Source organism: Monodelphis domestica, chromosome 7 (assembly GCF_027887165.1).
Source record: "Monodelphis domestica isolate mMonDom1 chromosome 7, mMonDom1.pri, whole genome shotgun sequence".
Classification (NCBI taxonomy): domain Eukaryota; kingdom Metazoa; phylum Chordata; class Mammalia; order Didelphimorphia; family Didelphidae; genus Monodelphis; species Monodelphis domestica.
In genome coordinates, this window is record NC_077233.1 from 288,275,155 (window position 1) to 288,291,492 (window position 16,338).

The following is a 16,338-nucleotide window of genomic DNA, read 5'->3' on the forward strand; positions in this document are numbered from 1 at the left end:
TATATTTGATTGTCATTGCGGGAAGCTTTCAAGCCCACACTGTTTGACATGGTCACACATGAGTTTCAGAGTTACAAAGCAACTTTCTGGAAAAATAAGACACTCATGGAACCCCATCTGTCTGACTTTTTTCTCTAACTTCCATTACTAATGGAATTGTTATGATTATTGTTCTCTATCTAATATAGGAGAAATAATATGAGAGTAAATACTTATAGGGTTAATACACATATATCCCACCTTAATTCCCCCCCCTCAGATTATTACCCTAAAAGATTATACTCACAGAATTAAAACCTAAAGATTATTACCCATTACCCCCCTCCTTTCCCTCTCCACAGAGTTACATTCCCTCCCATTACAAGACAAGCAAGCCAAGAACATTAATCACCTTCAAGTCCAGGTCTACAGGACAGACTCCACTGATTTGTTACATAACAACCAAGCAACCTTGCCAGGTGTCTGAATCAAGCACAGGAAATATACAACTTGGAAATTGAGGAAAATCCCAATTCTTGTCTGTCTTAAATTACCTTTTAACCCTGTACCTGGCTACGAAATGTTTTGTTACCCATCTCCTAGGTAATTGTGATTGATTGTGAAAGCTGACCAAAAGTAATTCTCCTAACTAGTTGTTCCTTAGGTCAAGGGGAACTAACCTCCAGATCACCGTATCTATGTCATTCATCTGGCTTCGGGTTTGTTGTTAGGTCCTATGGAAACATGTATGTTGAAAAATGATTGTGTGTCAGAAAAGCATGTACTCACTGAACCTATAAAATAAACCAAACTCTCTCTGTGCCATGGCAGAGCATTGTGTGATGCCTGACACAGGGATTGAGCATACAGTGCCTTTCATCATTTATCTGACTGAATTATCACACTTAGAGAGAAGGACCCTCCCCTCTGAGAGACCACTGGCTCAGCTCTCAAAGTGTCATAGAATTCCCTACTATACAAAAAGTGCCTTAAGCCAGAAAAATGAAAGAACTAACCCCCATTTATCTTTTGTTACAAAGTAATTCATGGATTTTGTTTTGTTATTCTTTCATTATTTCTTGGAAATATTTAAATTTCTGCTGTTTTATCAGTTTGAAGTCTAAATATTCTGTTCACCTCATGTCTTTTGAAGGAATAATCTGAATCCTTTTTTTTTTATCCTTAACTTCTGACACAGTGAGTTAAATATTGACAAGGACATGAATATGAAGTAAGAGAGTGTACAAATTTTATTTATTTTTCTGAGTTATAATGGGAAGACAAATATCAATGTGCTAAAGAAGCAAGGAATGAAAGGGAAAATGGGAAAAATCAAAATTAGAATAGAGGAGGAAAATGAATTAATGTTTCAAATGAAAACATCCTTTTATTGATAAACCAATATTATAAGTGTCATGATAACAGAAAAATTGCTTAACTCCCGAGAGAATAGTGTGAGATAGGGGTCTAGGTAATGACTTTACTTAGTAGGGATTTAACATGCTAACTGATAAGATCTATAATCATTAGATTATCTTTTCTCATTTCAAAGTGCACTGGACCTTTCCATCTGACTCCTATTAGTGTTATTCTTCCTTTTCCCTATGGATGTGAGGTCCTTAAAAGCAGGGATATGTTTGTATCCATAGCCCTTAGCACAGTGTTTTGCATTTTTAAAGTGCTTAATAAATGCACGTTCATTCATTCTGTCATTAAATTCAACATTTATTTTGTAGGACTATATGTTCTTCAAATTTTCCTTTTGGTATTAGTTGATTAATATTCCTTCTGCCTTTGCATTTTTAATGTTCTGATTCTGCCATTCCCCTTTTCAGAGAATCTGCCCTAATGACAGATGTCTAATTCTTTGACCCTGAATAGATGTATTTCTTCCTTAATGAGTTCTAATTTCTCCTTTCTTTCATGTTTTCACTTCTTAATTATGTGATACCTAAAAGTTCTTGGAGTTGCTCCACTGTCATTTCTAGGGGGCTTTTAGAATTTGTCAAAATAGTTTCACCTTCATTGTGGAATTTTTACCTCATCTTCCTTTGATGAAAAGTGTATCTTCCATCGACATGACTCTTCTTGCATTGTTTGTTCATTTATCCTGTCCTTCAGGCAGGTTTTGCTTATGTTTGTCAATCATTTGCTCAAAACTTGTTTCTTACCTCTCTTAATTTCGGGTTCTTGTTTCTCAGACCACCAACTTTGGAAGTGATTTATTTTCTTAAGAAGGCAAGGGTGATCAGTTTGAAAATTATTTCAGGGAGTCTTTTATTGGCTCCTATAAAAGTATATTCGTCACCTTTTAGAATTTCATTTTTCTAAGCTCTCAGCAACTAACTTTCTAAAGTTCCTGGGCTGTCCTGAAGGGCCTGGTTGCAAAAGAGGCAGAGGAAGGTTCCCTAGAATACTGATGAAAGGATTACTTGGTGTTCTTTTCCACCCTTCTTTCACTCATCTTAATAATCTATTTCTTCTTGTGCTATGTTAAGTGGTTGTAGTCAGCTATCATGTCAGATTACTTGCCTTTTCTACTCTTGTCTTTGATGCTCAATATTCCATGACCCTTTCTTCTCAGGACCATGGACTTGAATGATTAATAGACCCCAATTTGTCCTAGTAGTGCAGTTTCCCCTAGCATATTACCAATTCATATCGAATGCCTAAAATTGCTTAATGGGGGAACAGAAGTGCCTGGAATAATGTGGCTTCTGCATGCCTTGGGAAACTGCCAAGGACTTATTTCCTGAAATTGCCTTTTGCACGGGAGTTTCAGGGATGATCTAGGGCAGTAGAAGGCTGATGGAAGTGGAGATAAAATAGAGCAATGGAATAATGGTATGATTTTTATTTTTTCTGTAAAACTTACTTTGTTATGTCTTTTCACTTTTTTCCCTATCACTGTTTAATTTTTTATACCTGGAGGGTCTTAACTTGTATTATTTAGTATGACTAGGTTACCAAAACTCCTATTACATTTCCATTAAAAGAAGCTAAATATTTTCAAAGGATTAACCATATTTTTATGAAGTTTACAATAGAATTCTTTTTTCAACCCACAGGAAGTAAGTTGAGAAAAAATATACTTATCAAGTTTAAAAGTATGCCTACCAGTGATGTAAAAACATCCAAAGTAAACACGTTTTGATCTTTAGAAATGTGATTCTGGTTGAACATCACGTCAGCATGAAGTTGTTGAGGGGTTGGGGGGGGGGGGGTTCTGTGTTTTTTGTTTGTTTGTTTGTTTGTTTTTGGCCAGCACTGATTGGAAATGGACTGGTTAAAGGCCTTGAGGCAAAAACAAAAAAAAAAAACAAAAAAAAACATGCTTCTAACAGATATTGACATGTATCCAATACTTATTAGCCTGGAGGTTTGCTGATTATTTCATGAATCCCTTGTTAGAGAGAGGCAAAAAGAAAGGGAGCAAAATGTTCTCAAACATGTTTTTCCTTTTATTTCCCCTAAGAAATTATTATATTAAAATCACTCCAATGTTCTAGACCCTTTTTGAATGAGTTCTGTCAGTTGTCCATGACAAGGCTAAGTTAGATTGTGGGGGAAAAATTAAAAAGCATCAAATAAATAATTAGCTTGCTTTCCCTTATCCTGGGAAGAGTATCACTGTAAGTACAGGATTGACTGGTATGGCCTCTGTACTGGGTCCTTGAAGGTCTGTGAAGTCTGTTTTAAGATAAGGTTAGCTTTGAAATGCAAATATTTAAAGGAAGAAAAAAAAATAGAGTTCTAGTCATAGCAGATAGAAGTTTACTGAAGGCTTTTCTGAAGCATTTTCCCCCAAAGCTGGTTCAATTGAAATTTCTTAGTTTGTTCCATCTCTGACATAGTGTTGGGGGGTAAAGAGGTGAACCCCTGGGGTTCGGGAAGGATACCCTTTTGCAAGAATGCAAGACCAAAAGTTGGCTTAAAAAAATAAAATTTATTAATTTGGAAGATAATGTTGGATCTGACCAGGAGGCAGCATAGATGGAAGCCTGCCTCCTAGGTGGAACAACATGGGTGGAAAGCTGCTCCTTGGAAGGACAGCTAGACAGCATGAGTTGCAGTGAGGACCTGACTCTGGAGCAAGGGGTTGGGGAGGAGGTTTGCCTGAGGGCATGGAGGTGGTTCTCCTGATTTCATGGATGGATGAATGAATGAGGTGTGTCTCTTTGTCCATCTCAATTCCATGGGGCTATCCAAGGAGGGTAATCTTCTAGATCATGTGTTTTGGGTTGGGAGTCATGAGGTCCTAAGGGAGCAGAGGAATTTCCCTGATAATAGTATGCCTGAATTTCTGGGAATGCAATTTCCATGCCAATAGGATCACATTATTATAGAATTAGAACTGAAAGCAACCTTGAAAGTGATATAGTTTTTCCATCTCATTTTATAAATGAGGAAGCTGAGGTTCAAGAAGAGAGAATGAATTTCATCTTTTTTTTTTTTTAATGAACTCCATTACCAATATGTATGTATGTTATGGGGTCCCTGGGGTTCGGGAAGGATACCTTTTGCAAGAATGCAAGACTCCAAAACTTGGCTTAAAAACAAAAAGAGAAATGTATTAATTTAGAAAATAATGTTGAGAATGGCCAGGAGGATAGCAAGGTGGAACAGCAAGATGGGGAGCAGTTCCTTGGGAGGACAGCATGGATGGAAAGGCTGTCCCCCAGATGACATCAGTTCTGGGGCTTTTATACTTTTTACAACAGATGCTATGTCCTGGTGTGGATGTGACCTAGAGTATTATTAGTCCTTCAGGCATTTGGTGGGGTGAGGTGATCATCTGACTGGGGTCTAGGCATAAAGATTCATCTCTTTGTCCATCTTAAATCTAGAGGACAATCAAGGAAGATAAACATCTCAGGAGGGGGGGGGGTCATTGGGTGTTTCTAGGTTAAGAGTCAGAGGATGCAAAGGCAAGGGAGTTTCCCTGATAATAGTTTGCCTGGGTTTCTGGGGTACAGTGCCCATGTCATCTCCCCCCTCTCCTAATATGTAAGGGAAAAGAGACGATGGTCTCAGAGTCTTCTGTAACTTCTTCAGAGCTGAGAATGGGCGTAAAGTTGTCCCTGCCTAACATTAGGAGAGACAGGTATTGACTGTAGGCCATGTCCAGAGCTGTCAGGCTGGGATGTTTGCTGAGGTTATGGTGGCATCTGGAATCTGGGTGACTCCCATGAGTGCATTTACCCAAGAAGCAACTAGAGAGATGACAAGGTTACAAATACATGGTCCACATATCCCACAGGGGAGTAGCAAAAATTGGAGTGGTTGCTAATCTCCTTAAAGCCTCAGGTCTTGGATATACCTCAGAGACATTGAGACCTTGGGCTAGAGGCCTGGATTTCTCCACTTTGGGGGTGCTTCATACAGACCCAACAGTTAGAGGGACCCACTTTGGCTAATGCTTCCCTAAGCTGAATCAGAGAATTATATGTCCAGCTGACTGGGTACGCATGATTTTGTAACAGTTAAAATTTTGGGGGAGACTGAGGCAGGTAGAAACCAGTTTCTCTCTGCAAGGAGGATTATATTTTTATGAGGTTTATTAAAGGTTAAGGATTAAAGAAAATACAGAATAAGAAAGCACATGCCTAGGCCAGAGAGGCGTAGACAAGATAACCTCACATCATGAAAGAGATGCGTCTGCTCCAAAACGGAAGTCCAAAAGAGCCGAGCCTATTCACAACCAGGTTTAAATACCCCATCTTGCTCTGGGCCCAGGTGAGAATTCAGTGAGATTAGAGGGCATTCTGGGGAAGTGGAACAAGGATTTCTGGGGATTGAAGTTCTGGATTCGAGTTTATTTTTACAATTTAAAACATAGAAGACCCAAGATTTAAGGAAAGAGATTGTTATGGTCAGGTAGTTAAGAGCTAAAGTAAAAGGGATTAAGATAGCAGGGAAGGAAAGGCTGTGGGCACAGGGTCTTAGGGACATATCCTCTGAATGCCTGGGTCCTAGGTAGCTGGGAATCTGCTTGGAGATGTGAAGGATGTCTAGCAACTGCTTCCCCTAATCAGCAGACAGGACACACGGGGAGAGGCAGCCCCTAAGATAGAAGTGTAGAAACCAGGACTGGGGCAAACACTAGAACACCAGATAGAAACAGAGAATAATACAATACAGTACAATAGCAATTGGCATTACACATTTACATTTTGGTATCTTAGCCAACAGACTTCTTCAGAAATCATCTTCTGACAGGAATAGATCCCTTTAGGAAATCGGATTCCTGAGTTGTTTGCAGAGCTGGTATGTGATGTTTCTGTTAAAGAATATCCTTTTGCAAAGTACACGTTAACTATAACATCTATAAACACTTGAGTAACAATATTTTACAGATGAATTTCTTTACTCCAGATTCTAGGGAAAATTCAGGAGAGCTTTGAGCTATTCTAAGCTCAAGATCCAAACTTCAAATGGCTGTAAATACAAGCCATCAATTAATAAATTTCACCTACTTCTCAAAGTATGTTCCCTAACAGTTTGAGAATGTTCAATTATTAACCTAATAGGTTGTTTGGGGAAATGGAAACTTCAATTTTCCAATTTGTATTATGTGCTGATTATGGGAATTCGTGTGTCACGAAGTAAGAAGGCCCAGAAAGGGAAAATATCGCCAAGTCGCAAAGGCCACAGTGAGTGATTTCATATACCCAGCAAGGCTGTCACTGCCATTATTGTTTCACTCAAGGATTAGCAGCCTAGATGGTCAGTTAAGTCCAGTCCAAGGTGAGCCTTGGGCTGCCTTCTCTAACTATCCTAGGACTTTCTCTCCTTTGTATACTTTGTCACCATTAGATCCCAGAAGCCTTTTTCCTTAAAGGACAAATCTCACCCATTAGAGCTCAGAGAAATTCTGCTTATCAGCAGACGAGAAACAAATTTCCATACCCTCAAACAAGCTTTTCTGAACATTTACCCTCTCTAAGGATTCCTTAAAGCCTATGAGTCTACATTATAGCAATTATTCTTACATATTTTGGCAATAATTAATTTATCACAATTTAGTCATAAAACCTGAACAGGAATGTTGAATTCATTAGCTCTATAGTAAATACAAATCTGGGCTAGATCAAATCCTGACCTTAGGCCATCTGAAGGAACTAAGACAAGATCAGTCAGGAATCTCTCTAAGGAATTTTCAGAGAAATTCCAGAATTATTTGTGATTTTCCAAAACTATATACATCAATTCTAGAAATGATCCCCAAGTTAAAGATCCAATTATGAGAGCAGAACATCTATCTGTTCTTTCACCTTCTCTCTTTTTATCTCTCTCTCTCTTTCCTTCAAAACCCTCTGCTTAAAAAGCAGAACACAACTTCCATCCTTCCTTCACAAATCTGCATACTCAGGCTTTATGGACTTTCGATCAAAGTCCCTCTTTCTTCTGAATTCAAACCCAACATACCTTCTCTACTTTCTCTGACTTGCTTTTACCATCATGTCAACCAAACATTCCATTGGTATCACTTCAATTGCTAATCAGTAACCAAAAGAATTCTGATTTAAAGGGTTATATCATTGAACCATCTTTAGCATAGGGCTCAACCATTATAAATTTCAGTTCATAGTACAAATTGGTAAACTGAGGTAACCACTGAGTATTGAACAAAATCTATGGTAGAGTCAGGTTTACAGTGAGCTTGTTTACATCCAAACAATGCTTAAAATACATATTTCAACAGCAACTCACATAATATTTAAAAATTTTTCATAAAGCATTTAGTATTATAGGACCTATTTTAAATTTAGAGATTTGAAACCTTTTAAGGACTATAAACCTTAAAGCAAGCCTTTTGACAAGCAGGCTGATTAATCTTATTTTCAAGACCAAGAAGTTAAATGTAATAATAAAGTTAGTCCAACTTGAATATACTGGGATGAAAACCATTTGATAATTGTAAACAAAAACCCATTTTTGGTAAGTTTAAACGCTGCTAAAATCTATTTTACAAAACCAATCCATGGCTTTTCTATACAAACTGAAATTTCACTGTCTGACAAAATTAAAATTAGGATGTTATTTTCTAAACCCATACATATACATGATCACTATTTTGAAATAAAATACCAATAAATACCTCTAATAGATTTAAGCATTACTTCCTTTTGGCTAGCAGACAGGGAAAGGAGATTTATCAGATCTTCTAATTAATGGGTTGTTCTATAAGTTGAAAAAAACCTTAGTTTTAAAAGTGTAAGACATTTTTAAATCCTCAAAATAGGGCTTTCACCAGTTGTCTCTCTGTTCAGAATCAACCCTCTGGCTCTCTGCAGCAGAGGAGAAGGTAGATCCAATCAGTGAACTGATAAGCTTCCCGGTTTCCTTTTCCCCATCTTGGCCTGGATTTCTCAGCAGGCCCTTGCCTTAAAATCCAAGTAAAGAGTAGAGTTTTGGAGAACTGGGAGCCTGGTGAGGGAATAAATCTAAAAGGTAAGGAGCTTCTGTCCATACAATATGTCCAATTGCCACCTGGTGTTAGAATTTAGGGTAACAAAAAGCCAATTTCCTCATCATTTTTTTTTTGATGGTGCTCAGCTATTTAACATGAGAGAAAACAAACAAACAAAAAATCCAACTGAAATTTCTCTCAGGCTACTTAGACTTGATCCCTTCCCAACAGGAGAGGCCTGCAAGCATTGCGCTCTCTTTGTCTTAATTGGGTTGACTTGTCCCTATCTAGCTTGACCTCAGGCTGAAAAAGAAATGGTATTACAATTTTAGGGTGCCATGGATAGGCCATGCCTCTTGCTTACCAAGGATGTAATGTGGCCATTCAACATTACAAAAAGAAATTGGTTGCTTTTTTCTTTAAGCTGTTTAGTGCCAATTTTTTTCCAATTTTAAGTATACACCTCAAAGGGGAATCTTGGGGTACTCTCTATCTATGTCCCATTTAGATGCAGGATGGCCAATTCCACACCGGAGGGTCAACAACTGTGAGTACACAGAGGTTGCCCGTCCAAGAGCACTCAATGTAATACTGAGGCAAGACTTCCCACACACCAGAATGTCTTCCAGTATAAAAGGGGAAGCCGATAGATAGACCCCAAACTCCAGCAGCCAGATTGATCTGGGGCCAATGGGAGAGAGAGCACAAAAGAGTTCCCACAAAGATATCACCCAAAAGGTTGGGGTTACCGGAATCAAAGAAAAGACTTCTTCCTACCTGAGAAGCTGTGTCCTCGTGGACGGTCTGGGGTACAGGAGTAGCTTTCAGGAGAGCCAAAATGTTGTGGGGTTTGGATGTGTACCCCTGGGGTTTGGGAAGGATACCTTTTGCAAGAATGCAAGACTCCAAAACTTAGCTTAAAAATAAAAGAGAAATGTATTAATTTAGAAAATAATGTTGAGAATGGCCAGGAGGATAGCAAGGTGGAACAGCAAGATGGGGAACAGTTCCTTGAGAGGACAGCATGAAAGGGAAAGGCTGTTCCCCATGGGGACAGCATGGATGGAAAGGCTGTCCCCCAGATGACATCAGTTCTGGGGCTTTTATACTTTTTACAACAGATGCTATGTCCTGGTGTGGATGTGACCTAGAGTATTATTAGTCCCTCAGGCATTGGGTGGGGTGAGGTGGTCATCTGACTGGGGTCTGCCTGGAGGCATAAAGATTCATCTCTTTGTCCATCTTAAATCTAGAGGACAACCAACGAGGATAAATATCTCAGGACCCTGGGGGGGTGAGGGGGGGTCATTGGGTGTTTCTAGGTTAAGAGTCACAAGGATGCAAAAGCAAGGGAGTTTCCCTGATAATAGTTTGCCTGGGTTTCTGGGGATACAGTGCCCATGTCATGTATTTAAAAACAATTAAATGGGGGGAAGCTGGGTGGTTCAGTGGATTGAGAGTCCAAGCCAGAGACAAGAGGTCCTGGCTTCATATCTGGCCTCAGATAGGTCCTAGCTGTGTGACCCTGGGCAAGTCACTTAACCCCCATTGCCTAGCCCTTACCACTCTTCTGCCTTAGAACCAATACCCAGTATTGATGGAAGATAAGGGTTTAAAAAAACAATAACAACTAAATGAAAATGAAATGAAAATGATGCAAACCTGTTTTTTTTTTAATCCTTTCATTTCCCTGCCCCTAAAAATGAATATAGCAATATATATAATGAAGGAAAGAAAGCTAATTGGAGAGACATGGCTTTGGGAGAAAGCATATATCAGAGGTTTTAGCTGCTGTCAGAAGAAAAACCCAGTAATTTTTGGGTTTGTAGTTACCTGTAGGACACCTTAAAACTTGTTGGTCCATAGTAATAACTTTATGAATTGCTGACCTTCAGAGTGGCTTTACAGATAACATTACTTGTATATTCACGTTTTCTTCAAAGTCCAATGCTCATTAGAAATTCTGAAATGTAAATACATGACTAGAGAAAGATTTAAAGTTCAGTACATTTGAAGAGACAAGGGATAGAGTGTTAATGTTCTAAGGCAGGAGAAAAAAAGCAGATGTTTCCTAAGAAGTCTGATATAATCAAGGATTCTTAGAAGTAAACTGAGACTTGTGGCCTAAGTTTTTGATTTGTTGTTTGTTTGTGGGTTTTATTTGTCAGAAGTTTTTTTGGATTTTTTTAGATCTTAAGAGAAGAAACAAAAGAGAAGGAAAAGGATATATTAGGAAAGACATCTCAAATTCTTGTTGTGCAAAAGAAGACTATATAAAAATGCTAGAAGTAGTAGGGAATGTGCAGTATATGCACCTCACTTTCATGTGAACTAGACAAAGAGGTAGAACACGTGTACATCTGCCCATAGTTAGGTATAGAAATACATTAGATGAAAACAGGAAATGGGAGAGACTTGGGACAAGTGAAAAAGCAGAGAGTAGGGTAGATTCAAGAAAGAAAAAGTCATAAATATAAATCAAGCTTCAACATCTCAGGTTTCATCATAAAAGAAAATTTCAAAGGGAGGGAAGGAAGGAGTAAAGAAAAGATAAATGGAACAGGGAAATAAAATGGAAGCAAATTTCATCAAGCGTAGATCACTAATATTAGAACACTTGTCTCATCCTTCTTTGTAAGAAGAGGTACAGTGAGTAAACAAAGGAAAGTTTACAAGAGAATAAGGTGTAGGAGAATACATAAATACAGATTATAACCATAAACATATATAGTATTAACTCATTAAAAAAAATAATAGCAGATGAGAAAATTGGGGTGAAAAAGCTCGTTAAGAAATTCAGAAAAACAAAAATATTAGTCACATTATTCATCAAATTAAAAAATTATAATCAATATAACATAATATTAAGGGCATTTGAAGAAAAGATTTAAAATTAATTAGATATTAAATAATAATGTCCTGTTTGCCAAAGAACTAATCACAGAAAAAAGCAGATAATTTTACCAAATAAAATTACAATGAAATATGTATAAAGCTTTTCAAATGCAACCAAAGTAATTTCATATGGTAAAATTTATGTCTATATACATTCATTAGAAAATGAGAAAAAATAGTGAATTAGACATATAACTAAAAAAAACTAGGAAAGTCGGTCATTTTAAAAATGAACACAAGAATAGTAATTCTTAAAATCAAAGAAAAGAGAAACAAAATTTAAAACAAGTCATGGAATAATAGAAAAGTAAGAGTAGGAGCTTTTTAAAAATATAAATAGACAAACCATTAGTGAAGCCAAATTTAAAAGTGAGAGGAAAACCAAATTACTAAACTTCAAAAAGGAGAATTCACAAAAATGCAAAAGAAATAAAGGAAAGAATTAGAAATATTTTACCCAATTTTATACCCTCGAAACTGGTAACTTAGAAACAGATGAGTCTTCACAAAAAATTTAAGTACCCTTAGTAACTGGTCAAGAAAAAGAGAATTTTAATGGCCTAATCTCAGGGGAAAAAAAATTATAAAACAATTAACTCCAACTTTTTGAGAGAGAGAAAATGCAGTTTTCTAATCATGTTTTTAAATCCTTACCTTCTGTTTTAGAATTAATATTGTGTATTGGTTCCAGTAGACAATAGCAGCTATGAGTTTTTCTAATATTTGTAGTCTGGGTCAGATCTACTCCCGGTCCCCCCACTACTCAAACCCCAGTATGTAATTTACCTCTATAATGATTAAATTGGGATTTTAATTAAATAAGAGAGTTCTAAAAAGTAGTTGCTGGTTATTATCCCTTAAGTCAGTAAAAAACTATTATCAGCTTTTAACAATTTTGTTTAATTGGAATATTAGTAAAAAGAGGGAAAGGTGGAAGGGAAAGAAGTAAGGAGACTGCCTAGCCTACCTTAAATGCTGATCCAGTGAAATGAAGCTCACTCCCTGGCAGAGTTCCAATCTCTACGTGGAAATCCTAGTCACTCACCAGTGTTAGGATAGGATTTGAGTAAGGGAAACACAAGAGGGAAACATAAATAAATCTGCTTTATTATTTGGGAAGGGAAAGGTAGAAGGGCATAGGGATATACCTATTCTTATTCTTATTCTTAAAACTAACTAAACTATATTAACTACGTTACATAAGTAAAAACTTAACCAAATACCCCAATCCTCACAGCAGCTGCCACTAAAATGGTTCATTATCACCTCATATTCGGTATGTCTATCATTTTCAAACACAAACTGGATCTGCTTCCCAGTTGCACTTTTTTTTTTAAAACCCTCACCTTCCATCTTGGAGTCAATACTGTGTATTGGGTCCAAGGCAGAAAAATGGTCAGGGCGAGGCAATGGGGGTCAAGTGACTTGCCCAGAACCTGGCTCTCAATTCACTGAGCCATCTAGCTGCCCCCCCCCCCCACAGTTGTACTATTTTTATTGCTGATAATATAATTCTATTCTCCCTGACTTTCTTACTTTGAAAAAAAAAATTACTGGCGCCTTTTTTTAAATCACAAAGGAAAGCCAGAATATATACAGAACATTTGCATCATTCTGCTCCAGAACGCACTCCTCTTGACAAAGAGGAAGAAACTCTTTCATACTCCATTCTCGGGGAATCTACCTTACTCATTTTAATTTAGAATTTAGTTACAGTTTTGTTTTTCATTTGTATTATGGGAGGGGCGTGCATGTGTGTTGTGTCCTTCCTTTTTCAGTTTTCTTCATGCGTATCTTACTGTATTTTTCTAAATTCCTTGTACTAATCATAGGGCACAATAGTATTCCATTACATTCAGCTTCATTCCCAGCTGTTCCTCAACCAAAATTATTGCTCTGAATATTTTACCATATGGGGCCTTTCTGACTTTGCCTTGCTTCAACCATGTGTCTAGTATCGTATATGATCAGGCATGTACAGTTACTAATTTTTCCTTATCATTCCATATTATTTTGCAAAACAGTTGCACAAGTTCAAAGCTTTGCCAGTTGTCAAGTCCAAGGCAACAAGCATTTTTCAGTGTCTTTTCGGTATCAGTGCTAGCTAGGTAAAGCATCATTTAATCAAGGACTCAATAGGTTCTTTTTTGCCTGTTGTTTTGAGTCCAAAGTCTCCTGCCTCCCTTTCAAGGCCCAATGCCTTCTCCAAATAATACAAATCGACTCTTCTTTGAATTATTCTTGTACTTAGTCAGTTCTCTGCCTATCTGCTTCGCATTGAATTGAAATCTTGGCTTTTCATGTCTGTTGTTAAGTCAGGGACCATGTCTTACACTTATATTCTCTTATATTCCAGGTACAATTCAATTCAGTGTAATAGGCATTTGATAAATATTTGTTTTAGATTATTTTATATTTGCCTTGTTATTTTGTGGATTTCTTTCTAGATACACTATCAATGGATATGATGCAGTTTCTCAATAGATCATTTCATTTGGCTGAAAAGAAATTATTCCTTCAGTAAAGCAACAGTGAAATTAAATTAAAACTGTGTGATTCTTAGTACTTTTTACTCTGTTTTTTATTATTTTCACTGGAGAACAGAAAAAAGGCTCTTTTGGGATTGAAGGACATTTTCTACTTTTGCCAATTTCATATATGTCCATTGATTTAAAAAATAAAAATCATCTCTTGGGCTAACATTCTCAAGGTTATTTCATATAAATGCATTATTAGCTCCAGAACTGAAGAACAGCCCCAAATGAATTACTTTTGGGAAATTAAGTGCTTTAATTGATTTTTGTCCTTGCAAAATCCCTTATCATTACCAGTTGAAATGTTGACATATGGGAAAGATGGCTTGGCTAATGAGAATGTAGACAAAGTCAGCACGGTATGTTTCGTGAGTTTAAATTCACTGTTATAGGACTTAAGCAGATTTTATTTATTTTACTTGTATTGATTTACATTAATCATATTATCATCATCAAATAGTTAACAGTGCACTTTTTCAAAATATGCAGCCAGATTCTACAGCAACTGAAAGAGCAATTGCTAGACTAGCTACACATCCATTATTGAAGAAAAAAATAGATGCACTAAAAGGTAAGTATTAAATTATTTCACAGTTCATATGCATGTATACAAACATGTATTTTCATGTTCAATTTTGGAAATGTTTCTTTTTACAACATATTTTAATTCAGATTCTTTCCAAATCTTTGTGATGAGTGAAGTCTAATTGTTTTTTAATTTCATACTTTACTAATAGAATAGTGACTAACAGTTATGTGCATTTGGTATAACATTGAGTAGCAGTTTTGTTCATTTTTGTTTGATATAATTATATCATTTTCTGTATATCACAATATGTGTAGTATATAAAATGTATTTTCAGAATTAAATAAGTTAAAAAGATATAATTTTATCTATCTAGCACTGCCATTAACCAATTGAAGAAATGGCAGTTTTCTGTTATTTCTCTTATTTCTATAAAAGTTCAAATGCTGCTTCTGTTTTATTGAACCCTTTACTTTTGTCTCTTTGCTTAATTCAGTTCTATATATTTTTCCATAAACTTTAAAGATTTTATTGGTAGAATTGATTATACTATGTTTAAAAGGTTTTCAGAATTCAAGGAGTTTAAATAGAAGTTCTGCTACATTTCTGATCCCATAGTATATGTCCTATGTAATACCCTATTCTTCTAAGTAATATATAATATTCGTGCTTTTAAGTGATATAAAAAATTTTTACCTTTGATGCCTTATAATATGCGTATTTCAAATTGTTTGTTTACTTTTCTGCAGCTGCTGTCAGAGCATTTAAAGATGCAAGACACAATATTACTGAAGGTGATTCATTGAAAGATTCTTCAGAAGAAAATTACAGTGAGGAAACAGGGATAAAGCAAAGCTCTCATAACAATTTGAATACATTCAAACACCAAGAAAGTACAGTAAAAAAGGGGGAAAATGTTAAAACATCAAAGAAGCCAAACATACTTGAAAAAAAAATGGGTAAGGTAGAACATGAACAAAAAATGGGGAACCCTTCACATGTGGCATTAAAACCTTCTCAAAAGTCTTCCCAGATTGATTGTGAAACCCAAAATACACCTGTAGAACCAGAAAAGAAAAATCTCCCCAGCGCTAACAAGATAAACAGATCAAAATGTTCTACTGTTATCACTAATAATGACAGTGATCTGGAAGAACAGAGTGAAGAAGAAAAGGAATATTTCGATGATAGCACAGAAGAAAGGTTTTATAAACAGTCTTCACTGTCTGAAGATAGTGATAGTGATGATGATTTCTTTATTGGTAAAATTAAGCGGACCAGAAAGAAGGAAAATAGTTGCTCTTCTTCATTTAAGGACCAAAAGACTCCCAAAAAATCATTTCCTGAACAAGAAAAGCTTGAGACTCTGAAGAGTGTGGAGAAAACGAGGCCAACTACCAAAGCCAGGAGACTAGAATCAACATTTTTTTCTTCTTTATCTGAATCCAGAAGGACAAGAAGGTAAAGCCATTTTCCTATAATGAAATAACAGTCAGAATTCTCTTTGTTTTATTTAGACACAGCTGCACAAAAAGGTAGTATTAGTAAGTGGTCTGATGGGGAAAGTCCACATTTCGTGCAGGTGAATAGTGACCAAGTGCCCAATAGAATTTTCCTCTGATATTTGTCATTTTTTATTTAATGTTGTATATATTATAGCAATATATGCCCATATATAAGCAGTGTCTCCTTTATCCAGCATCATCTAATTCATTAATTCACATCATTAAACTTCTTTTCAATACTCAAGCTTTTAAATTTGAGTTTATAATGAAAACTTTTGTAAAATGTGTTCTTTGATTCTTTGAGAATGTATTCCAGGAAGAACTTAAATAGTCCTTGTAAACCTTGAACTTCCTGGTGAAACTCCGTTATTGCAGGTGGATTATAAGAAGAGGCCTCATGTGAAGTTGTGCTCCTTTGCCTTATTGTGCCATTGGCATTCCCCTGGATAAGACCACGGCCTAAACCATGAGCGTGTTTTTAATGCC

General features: G+C 36.4%; 1 protein-coding gene across 3 annotated transcripts in view; it reads left to right on the plus strand.

Moving 5' to 3' along the window:
* The window catches only part of SRFBP1 (serum response factor binding protein 1), a 98,055-nt gene that overhangs the window by 76,313 nt on the left and 5,404 nt on the right, over positions 1 to 16,338 (plus strand). For all 3 annotated transcript variants that reach the window (XM_007497832.3, XM_016423745.2, XM_016423746.2), the window contains 2 exons: positions 14,311 to 14,392; positions 15,097 to 15,808. In XM_007497832.3, the coding sequence (XP_007497894.1) occupies positions 14,311 to 14,392; positions 15,097 to 15,808 (794 nt within the window). The remainder of the gene's footprint in view (positions 1 to 14,310; positions 14,393 to 15,096; positions 15,809 to 16,338) is intronic.